At 43.2% G+C, this 14147-nt stretch overlaps 1 protein-coding gene across 1 annotated transcript; it reads left to right on the top strand.

Annotated features, from left to right (window-relative positions):
• Nucleotides 1-4407: 4407 nt before the first annotated feature.
• Nucleotides 4408-13934, top strand: LOC138796470 (vomeronasal type-2 receptor 26-like). The gene is made up of 5 exons (XM_069976075.1): nt 4408-4452; nt 5645-5861; nt 5971-6428; nt 12314-12437; nt 13021-13934. The coding sequence occupies exons 1-5, from the start codon at nt 4408-4410 to the stop codon at nt 13932-13934; spliced, it is 1758 nt and encodes a 585-aa protein (XP_069832176.1).
• The last annotated feature ends 213 nt before the right edge of the window (nt 13935-14147 follow it).

Raw genomic sequence — 14147 nt, 5'->3', positions numbered from 1 at the left:
CTTGGGACATTTCCCTTTTCTTTGGGTGGCAGTACCGATAGTCCGGAAGGGTCACTACACCACTCCGGCCCACCATGATAACATCCCAAGGGACCCCGCAGCAGCCTGGTAGGCCGGCACAACCGGCCCTCTTAACTAAAAGCAGGTGTTCCACCATACCTGTGTGGCGTCACGACATACCATCCCTGGGCCTGGCTGTATCTCGGCCAACCACCAATGAAGTGGCATCACACCTCACCACCTAGCAAGTGACCAGCCGTTCCTCCGCCATAGCACCTCCAGAGGTCACCACAATTGTCTACTTGTAGGAATCCTCATGCCCCCATATAGGTAGGTGCCCCTATAGGTAGCTATCACATAGAAGGTATTTTTATCCCAGTAGGTAACTGCCCACTTGCAGATATCTAGGTGCTATATGTAGATAGGTGTTCCCCAGTAGGTACAGTATTTGTCCACCATTAAGTAGTTGCCCACCCATTAGGTAGCCCAGTTTCCCCAATAGGTAGAAAGGAACCCCCAGTAGTAGTAACCCGCAGTTACATTGACACAGTGCTCTCTGCTGCCACCCCTGTCCAAAACAGGAACTGTCCAGAGCAGAAGAGGTTTTCTATGAGGATTTGCTCCTGCTCTGCACAGTTCTTGTCTCGGACAGGGATAGCAGCAGAGAACACTGTGTCAGACTGAAAAGAAAATACCACTTCCCGCAGGACATACAGCAGCTGATAAGCACTGCAATACTGGAGATTTTTAAGTAAAAGTAAATTACAAATCTATATACCTTTCTGACCCCAGTTGATTTGATGGAAAAAGGCTTCCGCTGGAGTACCCCTTTAATAAATAATTTTAATATTTTTTTTATTAAAGGTTTGACAGTCTAGTTTACTTCTTATGTTATAGTTCTGTTCGGTCTCTGGTGGATGTAACTATTTTACTGTAGTGTATTTCTGATGTAACTCGGTAGTACAGCCTTGCTCTTATTTAGAGATGTAAGATGATGATATAAACCGCTCCCTGTCCTACCCTGTGCTTCATTGCTGCAGGATTCCCTATGATGCTGTAGACAATGCAGTCATAGACGTGTATAGGGGACGTCCTGTCATTGTATATTATCAGTTTCTGGATATGTTCCTCTTGTTGGTTCTCTGTGTGACCTTCTGCATCTCTGAGATCCAGGACCCTGCAGCTCAATGTCATCTTACTATACAGGATTATATCTTAGACTACAAATATTCTCAGGAAGGAGACATCATTATAGGAGGGATCTTCACTGTACATTGGGAGAACACAAAGTACCTTTTGCAGAAACATTTGTGTTTGAGGTAAGGGAAAATAATACTGTGGAGCGATCATACAAACATATTGGTAGCAGGCACTGTTAGGGTCCCTTTACACACCCAGATTATCTGACAGATTTCTGCAGCCAAGGCCAGGAACAACCTATAAACAGGTCTTAAAATGAAAGACTGAGATTTCTCTTCTTTTCAGATCCATTCTTGGTTTAGGCTGCAAAAATCTGTCAGATAATCCGTGTGGGTAAAGGGACCATTAGAACCCCCCCCATAAATCAGCACCAACAAAATAAAAAAAATAAAAAAAAACCTGAAACGTTAAAAATTACATTTAGCTTTGTTAACTCTTTAGGCAGTTTACAGTAAAAAAAAAAAAAAAAAAAAAAAGCGGAGGCAGAATTGAAAAAAAAAAAAAAATTGATGACATTTTGATCTGTATTATTGTGCTTGGTGCATAGGTTGTAGTAGTGCTGTGGTAGAAAGGAGATTTACTCTGATTGGATCAGGCCGCTTCGGAAGATTATTGCACTGTGTAATAAAGACAATAATCAGCCAATGAAAACGACCATCGGCTGATCGTGTCTTTTGGTCTTGACCTAAAATCATCGACTGCTGACCGTGCATCGCTAGTACACGTATGGCTAATGACCGTGTAAAAAAAATAACAAAGTATATACATGACTTCTCCATACTCCCCGGTGTCTTGCTGGCTTCTCCTTGCTCCCTGCAGCCACCGGTGCAACCTCAGAGCTGGACTTGATGGGCTGCTCAGCCAATCACTGGTTGGACAAGACAGCCGCGGCTAGTGATTGGTCTGTCACTTCAGGGATCGACTCTGAAGTTGCACCATCAGATAGCTGCTAATAGTAGCTTTAGAGGTTTCTTATATCACATTTAAAGGACCTAATCCTTCATGATATATACACCATCAGGAACCCTTCCTATAGCTTTAAAGCACTCAAGAAATTACAAGAGCCATTAAAACGTCACACAAGTATCCTATCAGGAACCATTGTGCAAGCTCTAAAGACTATTGTGATATTGTGGTATCTTAAAACCCCCAAGAACAGTATCTATCCAGTTACCATGTGTGTCTTGAAAAATGAGTCTCAAATTATAAGATTTTTCGGCACTATTGCCAGGGTTGGAACCCCATGGCTATGTTTAACAACTAAGTGAACCATAATCATGTGTGTCCGGATAATCCTGATCTTGGGGCATGGGTTGCACATTGGAATGAGGTGAGGCATTAAGCTGGTGTTGATAATATGGGCTATGTTGGACATGGACATGGGCACTACATTTAAGCTATGTTCACACTATGTAAAAGTACGGCCATTGTTGCCGTACTTTGTGTGGTGTGGACATAGCCTTCTTTTCTATGGGATCACTCCAGCCGGGATCTCGTACGGGGCCGCAAATAACTGACATGTCATTTTTCTGCGGCCGCAATTTAGTGATTTGCGGCTGCAGAAAACCCTGTCAGTTCACACAATGAAGCGAGCGGCTCCGGCTGCTTGCTTCATTATGTGCTGTGGGAAGTTCTGATGCGGGCGCGCGCTAATGCACCCGCATCAGAACACTGTGGCCGGAAAAATCATCCGGCTGGTACTTAAATGATCCGGGCAGAGACCGGCCTTTCTGTGACCCGACCGGGGTCATGGAACGGCCGGTCTTTTACGTTGTGTGAACATAGCCTAAAAATGTGTGTGTGTGTGTGTGTGTGTGGGGGGGGGGCTGAGATTTATCAAAGTGGTGAGAAGTAGAGCTGGCTCAGTTGCCCCTAGCAACCAATCAGATTCAGCTTTTAATTCTTCACACATTCCTTGGAAGATGACAGCTGGTTGCTAGGTGCGACTGAGACAATTCTACATTAAACCTGTTTGATAAATCTAGAATATATCTTAATTTACTAGGGGTATTTGCTAAAGGACTATACTGAAAATTTAAGGGGTAAAATTACTTGTTATGTTAAAAAAAAAAAAAAAAAAAAAGTTGCTTAAAGTGGGGGAATAATTTCTTGGCGACTTGGTTTAGAGGGAGACTGGAATCTGCTCTGGGGGTCACGGTTCTCCGTATCTGTCCGGTGGTGGCCCTCCATGTGTTGCCGCATGGAAGTGATGCCTGGGTTTCCACCCAAACCGCAACCCACTTTCCAAGAATCTTGGACTTCTAAATAAGCGTCAATTTACAAGTCCTTTTTAGTGCCCTGGCTTATCTATGTGATTTATATACCCCCCCCCCCCCCAATTATTCACAGATGTCTCTCTTTTCTTGCTTGTAACATCCCTAAAATGTTGTGCTCTTCTGAACTTGTCTGACGAAGGGATCTTTTGAATCCACAATATGGAGTGTATTGTTAAGAGGCAGTGATAGTGGTGTAATACTGCGACTTAGGGTGTTAGATGCATCCAGGTGTCCCAGTTGCATTCCAGAGATGTTTGCATTGTTTTCTGAGGGGTCATTATCGACTTGATGACCTCCAAGTGGTCGAATTTAGGTTTCCAAGAAGCAAGCATGCATCTTCCTTTGACGTCAATAGGATTTGATACTCGATCGAACTGTCGAGCATTAGGTCATATTTATGATGTCTTTTAGAGTTTCTTAATAATATCCTGTAAAAACGTGTAATTACCTAATTTTTCCAAACAATTTCCATAGTGTTCATCGCAGAGAATACGTCCATCTATTGGCTTTTCTGTTTGCAATTGAACAAATTAACAATCTTACAAATATTCTGCCTAACATCACTCTGGGATATCACATATATGACTCCTGTGGAAATGAGAATAAAGCAATAAAAGATGTTCTGCAGATCCTGTCTGGACACACAGTAACAGCTCCAAACTATTCCTGTATGGAGAAGGATGCGGTGGCCGGATTTATTGGAGATTTACGTTCTGCCACTTCCATTCCTATGGCCCAGCTGTTAGGCGTATATGGATATACACACGTGAGTGTATTATTCTCCAGGAACTGGTTTAAGACAACCCGTTAGGTCACCAAGGTCTCAAAAATCCTGTTTCCTAAGCGCTATGCAACCCTGCAGAGTAGAGAAAATGAACCCCATGGGGGCATGATTTTTTCCCCCCTTTCACATAGAGCGATTATGGTCATGATGTCGCAGTCCCTCCTGCCACTTAGGTTTATTGACAGCCTGAGTGTAGGGATGTCATTGACCACTGTCTGAGTTGGAGAACGTGCACCATCATGACTAGCCGCTCTTCATGACCGGCAAGAACAGTCATGGCCACCAGGAAAAAAGTTCACATTCTCTACTCTGCAGGATTGCAGAGCACTTTAGGCAACAAGCATTAAATATTCTTTAAATATTTTCATTTACAGTATATTGACAGTGTACAGGAGATTGATGCCAGAAAGATGTAAGTGACAAGACGTTTGTTTAAAAACTCCAAAAATTTTCATTTTTTTTTTACCAGCTGAAGTGCCATAGAGGTGGTGCCAAGCTGCCTCCTCTCCCCTTCTTTGACTGATTGAGATACAGTGCTCCACACTGGCAGCAGAACCCTTTATGTCAAACATGCACGGCATAACAGAAGGGGGAGGAGGCATGCAGCTGAAGCTCGAAACCACCTATATATGACACTTAAAGTGTCACTGTCGTTAAATTTTTTGCAGAAATTAATAGTACAGGCGATTTTAAGAAACTTTGTAATTGGGTTTATCAGCCGAAAAATTGTAATTTTTTCATGAAAAAGCAGTTTGAAGCTCTCCCCCCTGTCTTCATTGTTCTCTATGAAGAGGGGAGGGGTGGAGGGAGATGAGGCACTAAAACAGGACAACAAAGAGTTAATTTACAGCTACATCACCAGGCTCTCTCCTCTGACCTCAGCACTGAGCTCTCTGACCTCTGAATAGGGGCTTTCAGCGGCTCCCTGCTGTGTAAACCTTTGTTCTCTGTTCTCTGCTGCCAACTAATCACCCTCCTTCCTCCTCCCCCCTCACCTCTCCATAGCACAGACAGGATCCAACTGATGAAAAACAGTCAAGATTTCCTGATAATGAGCAGTGGATGACAAAAAGGAGAGATGGGGGGGGGGGGCTGGGAAAAGGCTTTTTAAATACAGATAATGGCATATTTGCCGTATAAACCCAATTACAAAGTTTCTTAAAATCGTCTGGACTATTGATTTCTGCAAAAAAAATATTTTAACGACAGTGACATTTAGAGCTGCACAACTGGGGTATGCCAGGGAGAAGGCACAACTTTGCCACTTTTCCCTGACGTTCCCCAGCCGTATCCCCTGCTTGCCTGATGAGCGTGGGGCAGCGAGGCGGGGAGGAGGTGTGTACATTTGAGATTAACACTTTAACAACCATTTTGTCTCTCCTAGATCAGTTATGGAGCCACAGATCCTGTTCTGAGAGACAAAAGGCTTTATCCATACTTCTACCAAACAGTTCTTGATGACACGATGTACTATGAAGCATTGGTGGCCCTATTGAAAAGATTCCAGTGGAACTGGGGCGGGATCATCACATCAGATGATGACAGTGGACAACGAGAGCTACAAGAACTAAGAAAACTCTTTTCTGGAATTCCACGTTCAGGTACCGGTCAAATATATTCCTTCTTTGGAGTTGAAGATTTATTCTACTGATGTTTTTATCATCTGTGGTTCCTACAGTCTGAATTACATCAAGTTCCTATTAAATTCAGCTCATGTTCTAAAAAAGAAGACGCTTATATTTCTAAAGTCGTGGTCCTTCCCCGAGGAGCTTGCACATTACAATGAAGACGATGCCCCTGCTAACTGCAGTTTAGTCTTTACAACCCATATGTTCAATATCCCTAAAATGCTGAAGTATTTTCGTGCAGTACAATTATCCGATCGACCTTTCGACATGATACTAGAAGAGATTTGGATGCTAGTGTTTCATTGCTTCTCAAAGAATGAAGTAAAGAACGTTCTGATTTCAGAGGTCTATAAACTAACTCTTCATAACTGTTCGGGAGAGGAGCGCTTCGTAAACCATTTCTACTTTCCTACTGACACGACTCCTTACCAAGTGTTAATGGCAGTCCGAATAATGGCGTACGTGTTCCATGATCTGAATTCAATTCTTAATAAAAAAGAAGATCGCAATGATGCAATAACCTATGACTACAGGTACAAGGTGAGCGGGAAATATCCTAATAGTAGTAATCGGTAGAGATGGCATTGGATTAATCAGTATATGCAATCTAATGATTGCATGTAATAGTTCCTAAGGGGGGGGGGGGGGGGGGGCGCTAAAAAGTGAAGAAAAAAAATAATTAAATGAACAGATCATATATTGTAGCGTGTATAATTGTCCAATCTATTTAAGTATAACAATAGTGTTCAAAAAGAGGGAGAAAAATTACATCATTGCTGATTTTTTGTTACATTTATATATATATATATATATATATATATATATATATATATATAATAAAGAGTGATCAAAAGGTCCCACCTACACAAATATGGTATTAATAACAACTAGAGATCATGGTGCAAAAAAAATGCCATCCCATACAGCAATGTAGGTGAAAAAATAAAACAGTTATAAGCGTTACAATAGGGCCCCTCACATCAGCCATATATATATATATATATATATATATATATATATATATATATACATATACATATATATATATATATATATATATATATATATATATATATATACGTTCCTGCTGCACACAACGTATATAGACATTCCTGACTGTGAGGGGGTTTTAATGTGTGCAGGGATGTTTCAATGAGATTGGCCCTGCACACATTACTGTCCCTAGACGCAGGAATGACAGGCAGCCGCGGTCAAGCAGCTACCTGTTATTAACCCCCTTAAACACTGGGATGCATAGTGATCGGGTGTTTAAGGTGTGACAGGACAAGGACCTGTCACTTACTGATTGGGACCTCTGCAGCATGGCTGCAGGGGGCCCGATCACTTGTGCTGGCAGGCAGGGGTTAACCACTGACCTTCGTCCTGTCAGATCTTCGATTTGTAGATAAAGTCTGCTCTCAGACAGACTCTATGTACAGATCGCCGATAATACTGATGAATGCTGCCAATGCTGCTTATATAAGCAATACAAAATGTGTATAAAAAAAAAAAAACACTAATAAGAATGCCCCAAAAAACACTTATATTACCCCCTTTCCCATTATACAAATAAAAATAATAAAAAAACAAAGGAAATAAACATATCACATATCGTAGCATGCAGAATTATCCGATCTATAAAAATATAGCCATATTGTTCACGCAGAGTGAACAGCCTAAATGAAAAGTGGGGAAAAAAAACAAAAAACACTTGGATTGCTGATTTTTCTAAATATATTTGTTAGGAAAAAAAATTAATAAAGAACAATCATATTATGTAGACACGGGAACCCCCCCTCCCCCAATAGTTACAAAATTTCCAATTTCACCCCATAAATAATATTCTTGGGTTCCGTCATACAAGTCCTCACCTGGCCCTGTAGATGGGGAAATTTAGACCGTTTTGTGCCGGGTCAAGAAGGGGTTAATGGGGATAAGTTATAAATATGAATGATACCGTTTGAGACAGCATATTTTGGGTTTAGTGGGAGGGCAGAAGTTCAAACATTTGCCCTGCGCTCTATAAGAGTCTTGTTATGCTATTGGGATCAATTATTCAATGATTCTTGTAAGTATAGGAGCTAGACATGGCTGTCTGTATTAACCCTTTGAGGACCAAACCTAAAATGACGCAGTGGGTTGCGCCAATTTTCATTTTTGTGCTTTCGTTTTTTCCTCCTCTCCTTCTAAGAGCTCCAGCACTTTCAGTTTTCTATCTACAGGGCCATGTGAGGGCTTGTTTGTTACAGGAATAGTTGTACTGTGTAAGGGTACAAACCCACTTGCCGGATCTGCAGCGAGTCTCCTTGCTGCGTTTTTGCAGGGAGACTCGCTGCAGATCCCGGCCCTATACTTTCATTAGCAGAGAAACTCGCAGCAGGGATTTACATCCCTGCTGCGATTTTGTCTGCAGCCCTCCCCATTAACCCCCTAGCCGCCGGACATTATACATTACCGGGTCCCCGTTCCTGCTTGCTTTGGGGTGGTGTCTTCACGGCCCGCCCGGCCAATCAGTGTGCTGCGTCGGGGCAGCGCACTGATTGGCCGGGCGGAACGTGCCGGGAGCCGCCGAAGCAAGCAGGAGCGGGGACCTGGTAATGTATATCCTGCCCGCCCCCCCTGCAGCCCCGATCGACCCCGGCCGCATGATCGCCCCGCGCACCCCCCGGCCGCATGATCGCCCCCCACACCCCCCGGCCGTACGATAGCCCCCCGCAGCCCCGATCGCCCACAGCCCCCGGCCGCATGATCGCCCCCCGCTCCCCCCAGCCGCACGATCGCCCCCCGCAGCCCCCGGCCGCATGGGCTGCGGGGGGCCATCGTGCGGCCGGGGGCGATCGGGGCTGCGGGGGGCTATCGTACGGCCGGGGGGTGCGGGGGGCGATCATGCGGCCGGGGGCTGGGGGCGATCGGGGCTGCGGGGGGCTATCGTACGGCCGGGGGGTGCGGGGGGCGATCATGCGGCCGGGGGCAATCGGGGCTGCAGGGGGGGCCGGCAGGATATACATTACCAGGTCCCCGCTCCTGCTTGCTTCGGCGGCTCCCGGCACGTTCTGCCCGGCCAATCAGTGTGCTGCCCCGCCGCAGTGCACTGATTGGCCGGGCGGGCCGTGAAGACACCGGGAGCCCCGAAGCAAGCAGGAACGGGGACCCGGTAATGTATAATGTCCGGCGGCTAGGGGGTTAATGGGGAGGGCTGCAGACAAAATGTACATCCCTGCTGCGAGTTTCTCTGCTAATGAAAGTATAGGGCTGGGATCTGCAGCGAGTCTCGCTGCAAAAACGCAGCAAGGAGACTCGCTGCAGATCTGGCAAGTGGGTTTGTACCCTAATGGCGTCTTTTATTCTATCCAACATGTATGATGAAACCCAAAATTATTATTTATGAAAATATAAACTGGTGAAATTGGAAAAAAGAATGCAATATGGTAACGTTTGGGGGCTTCCTGTATCTACGTAATGCACTATATGGTAAAAGCGACATGATACTATTATTCTATAGGTCAGTCCGAACACATCCATATGCAGGTTACACAGATTCTCTAATGTTATATATATAGATAGATAGATTTTATGAAATCCCTTTTTTTTTTTTTAATTAGTGGTAAAATGAAATCCTTTTTTTAAAAATTATAAATTAAAATGGGCCTATTGTGACGCTTATAACGGTTTTAGTTTTTTCACCTATGGGACAGTATCGGGTGTCATTTATTTGCGCCATCTCTAGTTTTTATTAATACCATATTTGTGTAGATCTGGCATTTTGATCACTTTTTATGAATTTTTTTTATATATAATGTAACAAAAAATAAGTAATCCTGCCATTTTTCCCCCTCCTTTCGTTTACGCTGTTCACCGTACGGGATGATAATTGTTATATTTTAATAGATCAGACAATTACGCATGCTACAGTATATTATATGTTTATTTATTTAATTATTTTTTATGTTTTATTTATATAAATGGATAGGGGGTGATTTTAATCTTTATTGGGAGAGGGGCTTTGGGGTACTTTAAAACACATTTTTACTTTGTTTTTTTTTTACACATTTTAAGTCTCCCTGGGGACATTTTGCATGCAATCATTAGATTGCCATTGGCATAGCATTCACACGTTCCGTAATTTACGGATCCGTATTTCCGTATCCGAGTTAGTGCACATTGAAGTCTATTGGGCTATTCACACGATCAGTAGCAGAAATGGATGAAAATCAATCCGTAAAAAAAAAAAGGACATGTCCTAGTGCGGACCAGGTGTGGATCCATTTTTTTTTGCGGATCCTCTCATTGAAATCAATTGGTTACGGATTGTTTACGGATTGTAACATGTTGGCATCCGTATTTCCGCAAAAAAATCCGGATGAAGTACATTGAAAAGCAATGAGTAGTAAAAAAATGGAATTACGGAAATACGGATGAAATACGGATGGAATACGGATGTCCAATCCGCAATTTCTCACGGGTTGTTTCAGGACCAGAAAAAAATACTGAACGTGTGCATAAGGCCTTATAGGCATTCTGCTGATTGAGCCTGCCTGTGGAAGACTCAATGACCGCACGGAGGATGGTAAGAGACCTCCGGCAGTCCGACACAGTGATCGGGACTGCGGGGGTGTAACTGCGGGGGTCCCAATCGGTAAGTGATAGGAGCTGTTCCTGTCACTTACACTTAAACACTCAGCATTTAAAGAGTTAATGACAGGCTGCAGCGCGATCGGTGCAGCCTATCATTAACGGTGAGGGCCCGGCTGCTAATTGCAGCCGGCCCCCACCTATGAAGCGCGCTCCGCTCTGGAGGACGCTCCATAGCGGGATATACACCAAGGACGTACCTGTACGCCCAGGGTTGTCTGGTGACAGGCGGCCAGGGCATACAGATACGTCCTAGGTCGTCTAGGGGTTAAAAACTTTCATTCCATGTTCTTGGCCTCGTATGACCATCCTTGTTTTCCTTTGGAAGGCAGCGGCCCGCCTAGGCAGCGTTAAAGACCGTAACCTCCTAGGTTTGAATTTGTTTTACAATAAGAGAAAAGAAGCGTTACCTTCGCTGTATATTATGAATTGGGTAGTCAAAATATCTGGATCACGTGGCTCTCATTCCGCGAAACCTGTTGGAACATTTGATGCATCACATCCACATCAGCTGACTGTCTCACCAACTAAGATAACATGGAGACAGGACAGGGTATGTATATGTAATATTACAGATCATTCAGACCAACACGGATGGTATGTACAACTAGTTAATGCGTAACTGTCAATTAAATGTCAATGCAGAAATCAATAAATATTAATAGTACAAGTGATTTTATAGGTTTTATTAAACAAAAGAGTTTCCGTTTGTACTAAAAAAAAAACAGAGTACAACTTTTTGAGTACAGAAAGAGGCTTTTTTGTGCCTAATAAAACCTATTGCAGAATTTCTTACAACTGTTAGTTAATGTTAGTTAGCTGTGAGCCCGCCTCTGTACCAGTGGATCTACACTACCCCTAAAAAGTAAATCAAACTTTTCCTATAAGCTCCTATAAGCCACAGCAGTTCAGTGCTTTGTGTAACCCCTTCCTTGCAGTGCTGTTACTATATGTACACAGTGCAGACTCCTGTATCTATTCTCCCCCTCTCTGAACACTTTTCTTTAGCAAAGACTCAGTGTTTAGTGTAACCCCTTCCTTGCATTGCTGATGTTTCTTTCCTTTCTGCAAACTTAGCACCTTGCAAAGCCAGTGCCTATGTAACATCTTCTCCATCCACAGGCCACATAAAGTAGGGCACTGTAATTTATCAGTACAGTGTCAGTCTGTTCAGTCCAGCACTATTTCACGGCATAGTGGATTGGCAGTAGTACTGTGTGCACCACTGGCAATAGGCCCAGATCTGTTCCCATCCCCCGAAGTAGAGGGAAGAAGAAACATCCATGCATCATGGAGGGATGTCTCAGAGGCTCAATAACAGCAATAAGAGCGCTAAATCACCTATACTAAATATTGCTCTAGTACATACAGTATTAGGCCCTGTTTACACAACATATTTTTTTAATTAATCAAAGCCGTTGTTGCAATTTGCAACAACGGTCGTGATTAATTAAAAAAATACTTTCAATGGAAAATGAATGGGATCCCAGCTAGAGTGTATACACATTCACTCCGTCCGGGATCCCTAGTGGCCGCAGCAAAACCTGACATGTCAGTTTTGTGCGGCAGCTATTCATTTAATAGCAGCTGCACAAGCCTGACAGGTCACACAATGGAGAGTGCGGCTCCAGCCACACTCTCCATTGTGTTCAATGGTCAATTGGGATGTGGGATAAACCTCACTGACACTGGCCATTCTGTGACATGGCCGGGTCACAGAACGACCGGTGTCTTATGTTGTGTGAACCTGGCCTTACATGAGAAGACACTAAGAAAATATTTTATATCTCTAGATGCCTAAAGGTCGATGTAATAACCCCTGTCAAGCAGGAAGCAGAAAGGTTATCACTGAAGGATATCACATCTGCTGCTATGACTGCTCCCCATGTCCAGAAGGAGAATTTACAAACACTACGGGTAAGGAATTATAGTTCTTTACTTTATTATTTAAATTAAGTGGCGCATTGAGAGAATCATAGATCCCAAAATCCCTACGGCATTACCAGAGGGGTAGACTTGTCAAGGCTGGTGTACTCGCACACCAGTCTTAAAAAAGCCCCGCCCCCTTTTCCCCGGCCACAGGCTAGTATTTAAAAGAAGACGTGAGATGGTAGGAAAAGTTCCCTGAGGAAGTGTAAATAGCGAAACATACATTGGGACAGATTAGCTCTGAGCACTAGTATGGGTGCGTCAATCTGTTGGGGAGAACTCCAGTGGATTGCTATGTAAGACCTCTTTGTGTGACACTGTTGAACTAGTAGGGGGACAGATGAGGAGTCATTCCTTAGGTCTACTTGGTACTATTCCACTCCATTATAGGGTTCAGCCTAATAATAGTATACGTGTGCTCGGATGCTATTAATTTTTTGTCATTTGGGGTCATTTTTTTAGCATTTCTGTAGTCTTTTATTGTATTTTATCATGTCTATTGATAGTGTTCTTTGTGTTTTCATATGTTATAGAGAATGCATTTAGAAAGTTTCTGTTTTTTTTTCCCCAGACAGTGATAACTGTGAGAGATGTCCTGACCATGAATGGCCCAACAAGGCTAAAAACCAATGTGTTCCGAGGGATTATGAGTTCCTGTCCTATGAGACTGATGTTGTTGCTTTAGTCTTTTCCACCATCTCCATATTACTCTCTCTTATAACTGTATTTATAATTGGGATATTTATATTATTCCGGAACATTCCCATTGTCAGAGCCAATAACCGGAACCTCAGCTTCATTCTCCTGAACTCTCTCATGTTCAGCTTACTCTGTGTGTTTTTCTTCATCGGTCGCCCAGTGGATATAACCTGCATGCTGAGACAAATCTTCTATGGGGTCTTCTTCACAGTAGCCGTGTCTTCTGTCCTGGCCAAGACCATCATAGTCTGCATAGCATTCAAGGCCACCAGACCTGACAGCTCCTGGAGAAAGTGTGTGGGGGTTAAGCTTCCTTATACTGTAGTGTTGGTCTGTTCATCTATTCAGATCCTGAATGCAGTTATCTGGTTGTCACTGTCTCCTCCATATCAGGAGTATAACCTGGATTATCCTGGGAAGATCATCATTCAGTGTAATGAAGGGTCAGTCTTGGCCTTTTACCTCATGTTGGGTTATATGGGGTTTCTGGCAGCGGTGAGCTTTGTTCTAGCTTTCCTGGTGAGGACATTACCTGATATCTACAATGAAGCCAAGTACATCACCTTCAGCATGCTGGTGTTCTGCAGTGTCTGGATCTGTGCCATCCCGGCCTATCTGAGCAGTACAGGGAAACACATGGTCACTGTAGAGATATTCGCCATATTGGCCTCAGGGGGAGGAATATTGGGCTGTATGTTTTTACCGAAATGTTATATTATCTTGATAAAGTCTGAAATGAACAGTAAAGGACAAAGCAAACAAACATTTAATCCACATAAAAACTAATTATTAATATATTATTATACAACGTTGTTTCTTTCCTGTTAATTTATTAAAGGAAAATCTAGTTTGCAACTTTTATTGGCTCCAATCTACATTTCCATAGTTTTAAGATTTAGTAATGTTAAACTATTACCGATGGAAGATAATACACTACTCCAAAGGATTGCATCTATGAAGAGGCTACATCCGCATAAAGTGTCAGACAGGAGACAGATA

This window comes from Dendropsophus ebraccatus, chromosome 7 (assembly GCF_027789765.1).
Source record: "Dendropsophus ebraccatus isolate aDenEbr1 chromosome 7, aDenEbr1.pat, whole genome shotgun sequence".
NCBI classification, from domain to species: domain Eukaryota; kingdom Metazoa; phylum Chordata; class Amphibia; order Anura; family Hylidae; genus Dendropsophus; species Dendropsophus ebraccatus.
Note: the sequence above shows the minus strand (reverse complement) of the source record. Positions and strands in the feature narration are given on the sequence as shown.

Coding starts and splice junctions, on each gene's coding strand:
- LOC138796470 (XM_069976075.1), top strand. CDS start 4,408: ATGTCGCAGTCCCTCCTGCCACTTAGGTTTATTGACAGCCTGAGT. Junction 4,453..5,644: donor GGTTTATTGACAGCCTGAGT/GTAGGGATGTCA, acceptor TGTCTCTCCTAG/ATCAGTTATGGAGCCACAGA. Junction 12,438..13,020: donor AGAATTTACAAACACTACGG/GTAAGGAATTAT, acceptor TTTTTTCCCCAG/ACAGTGATAACTGTGAGAGA.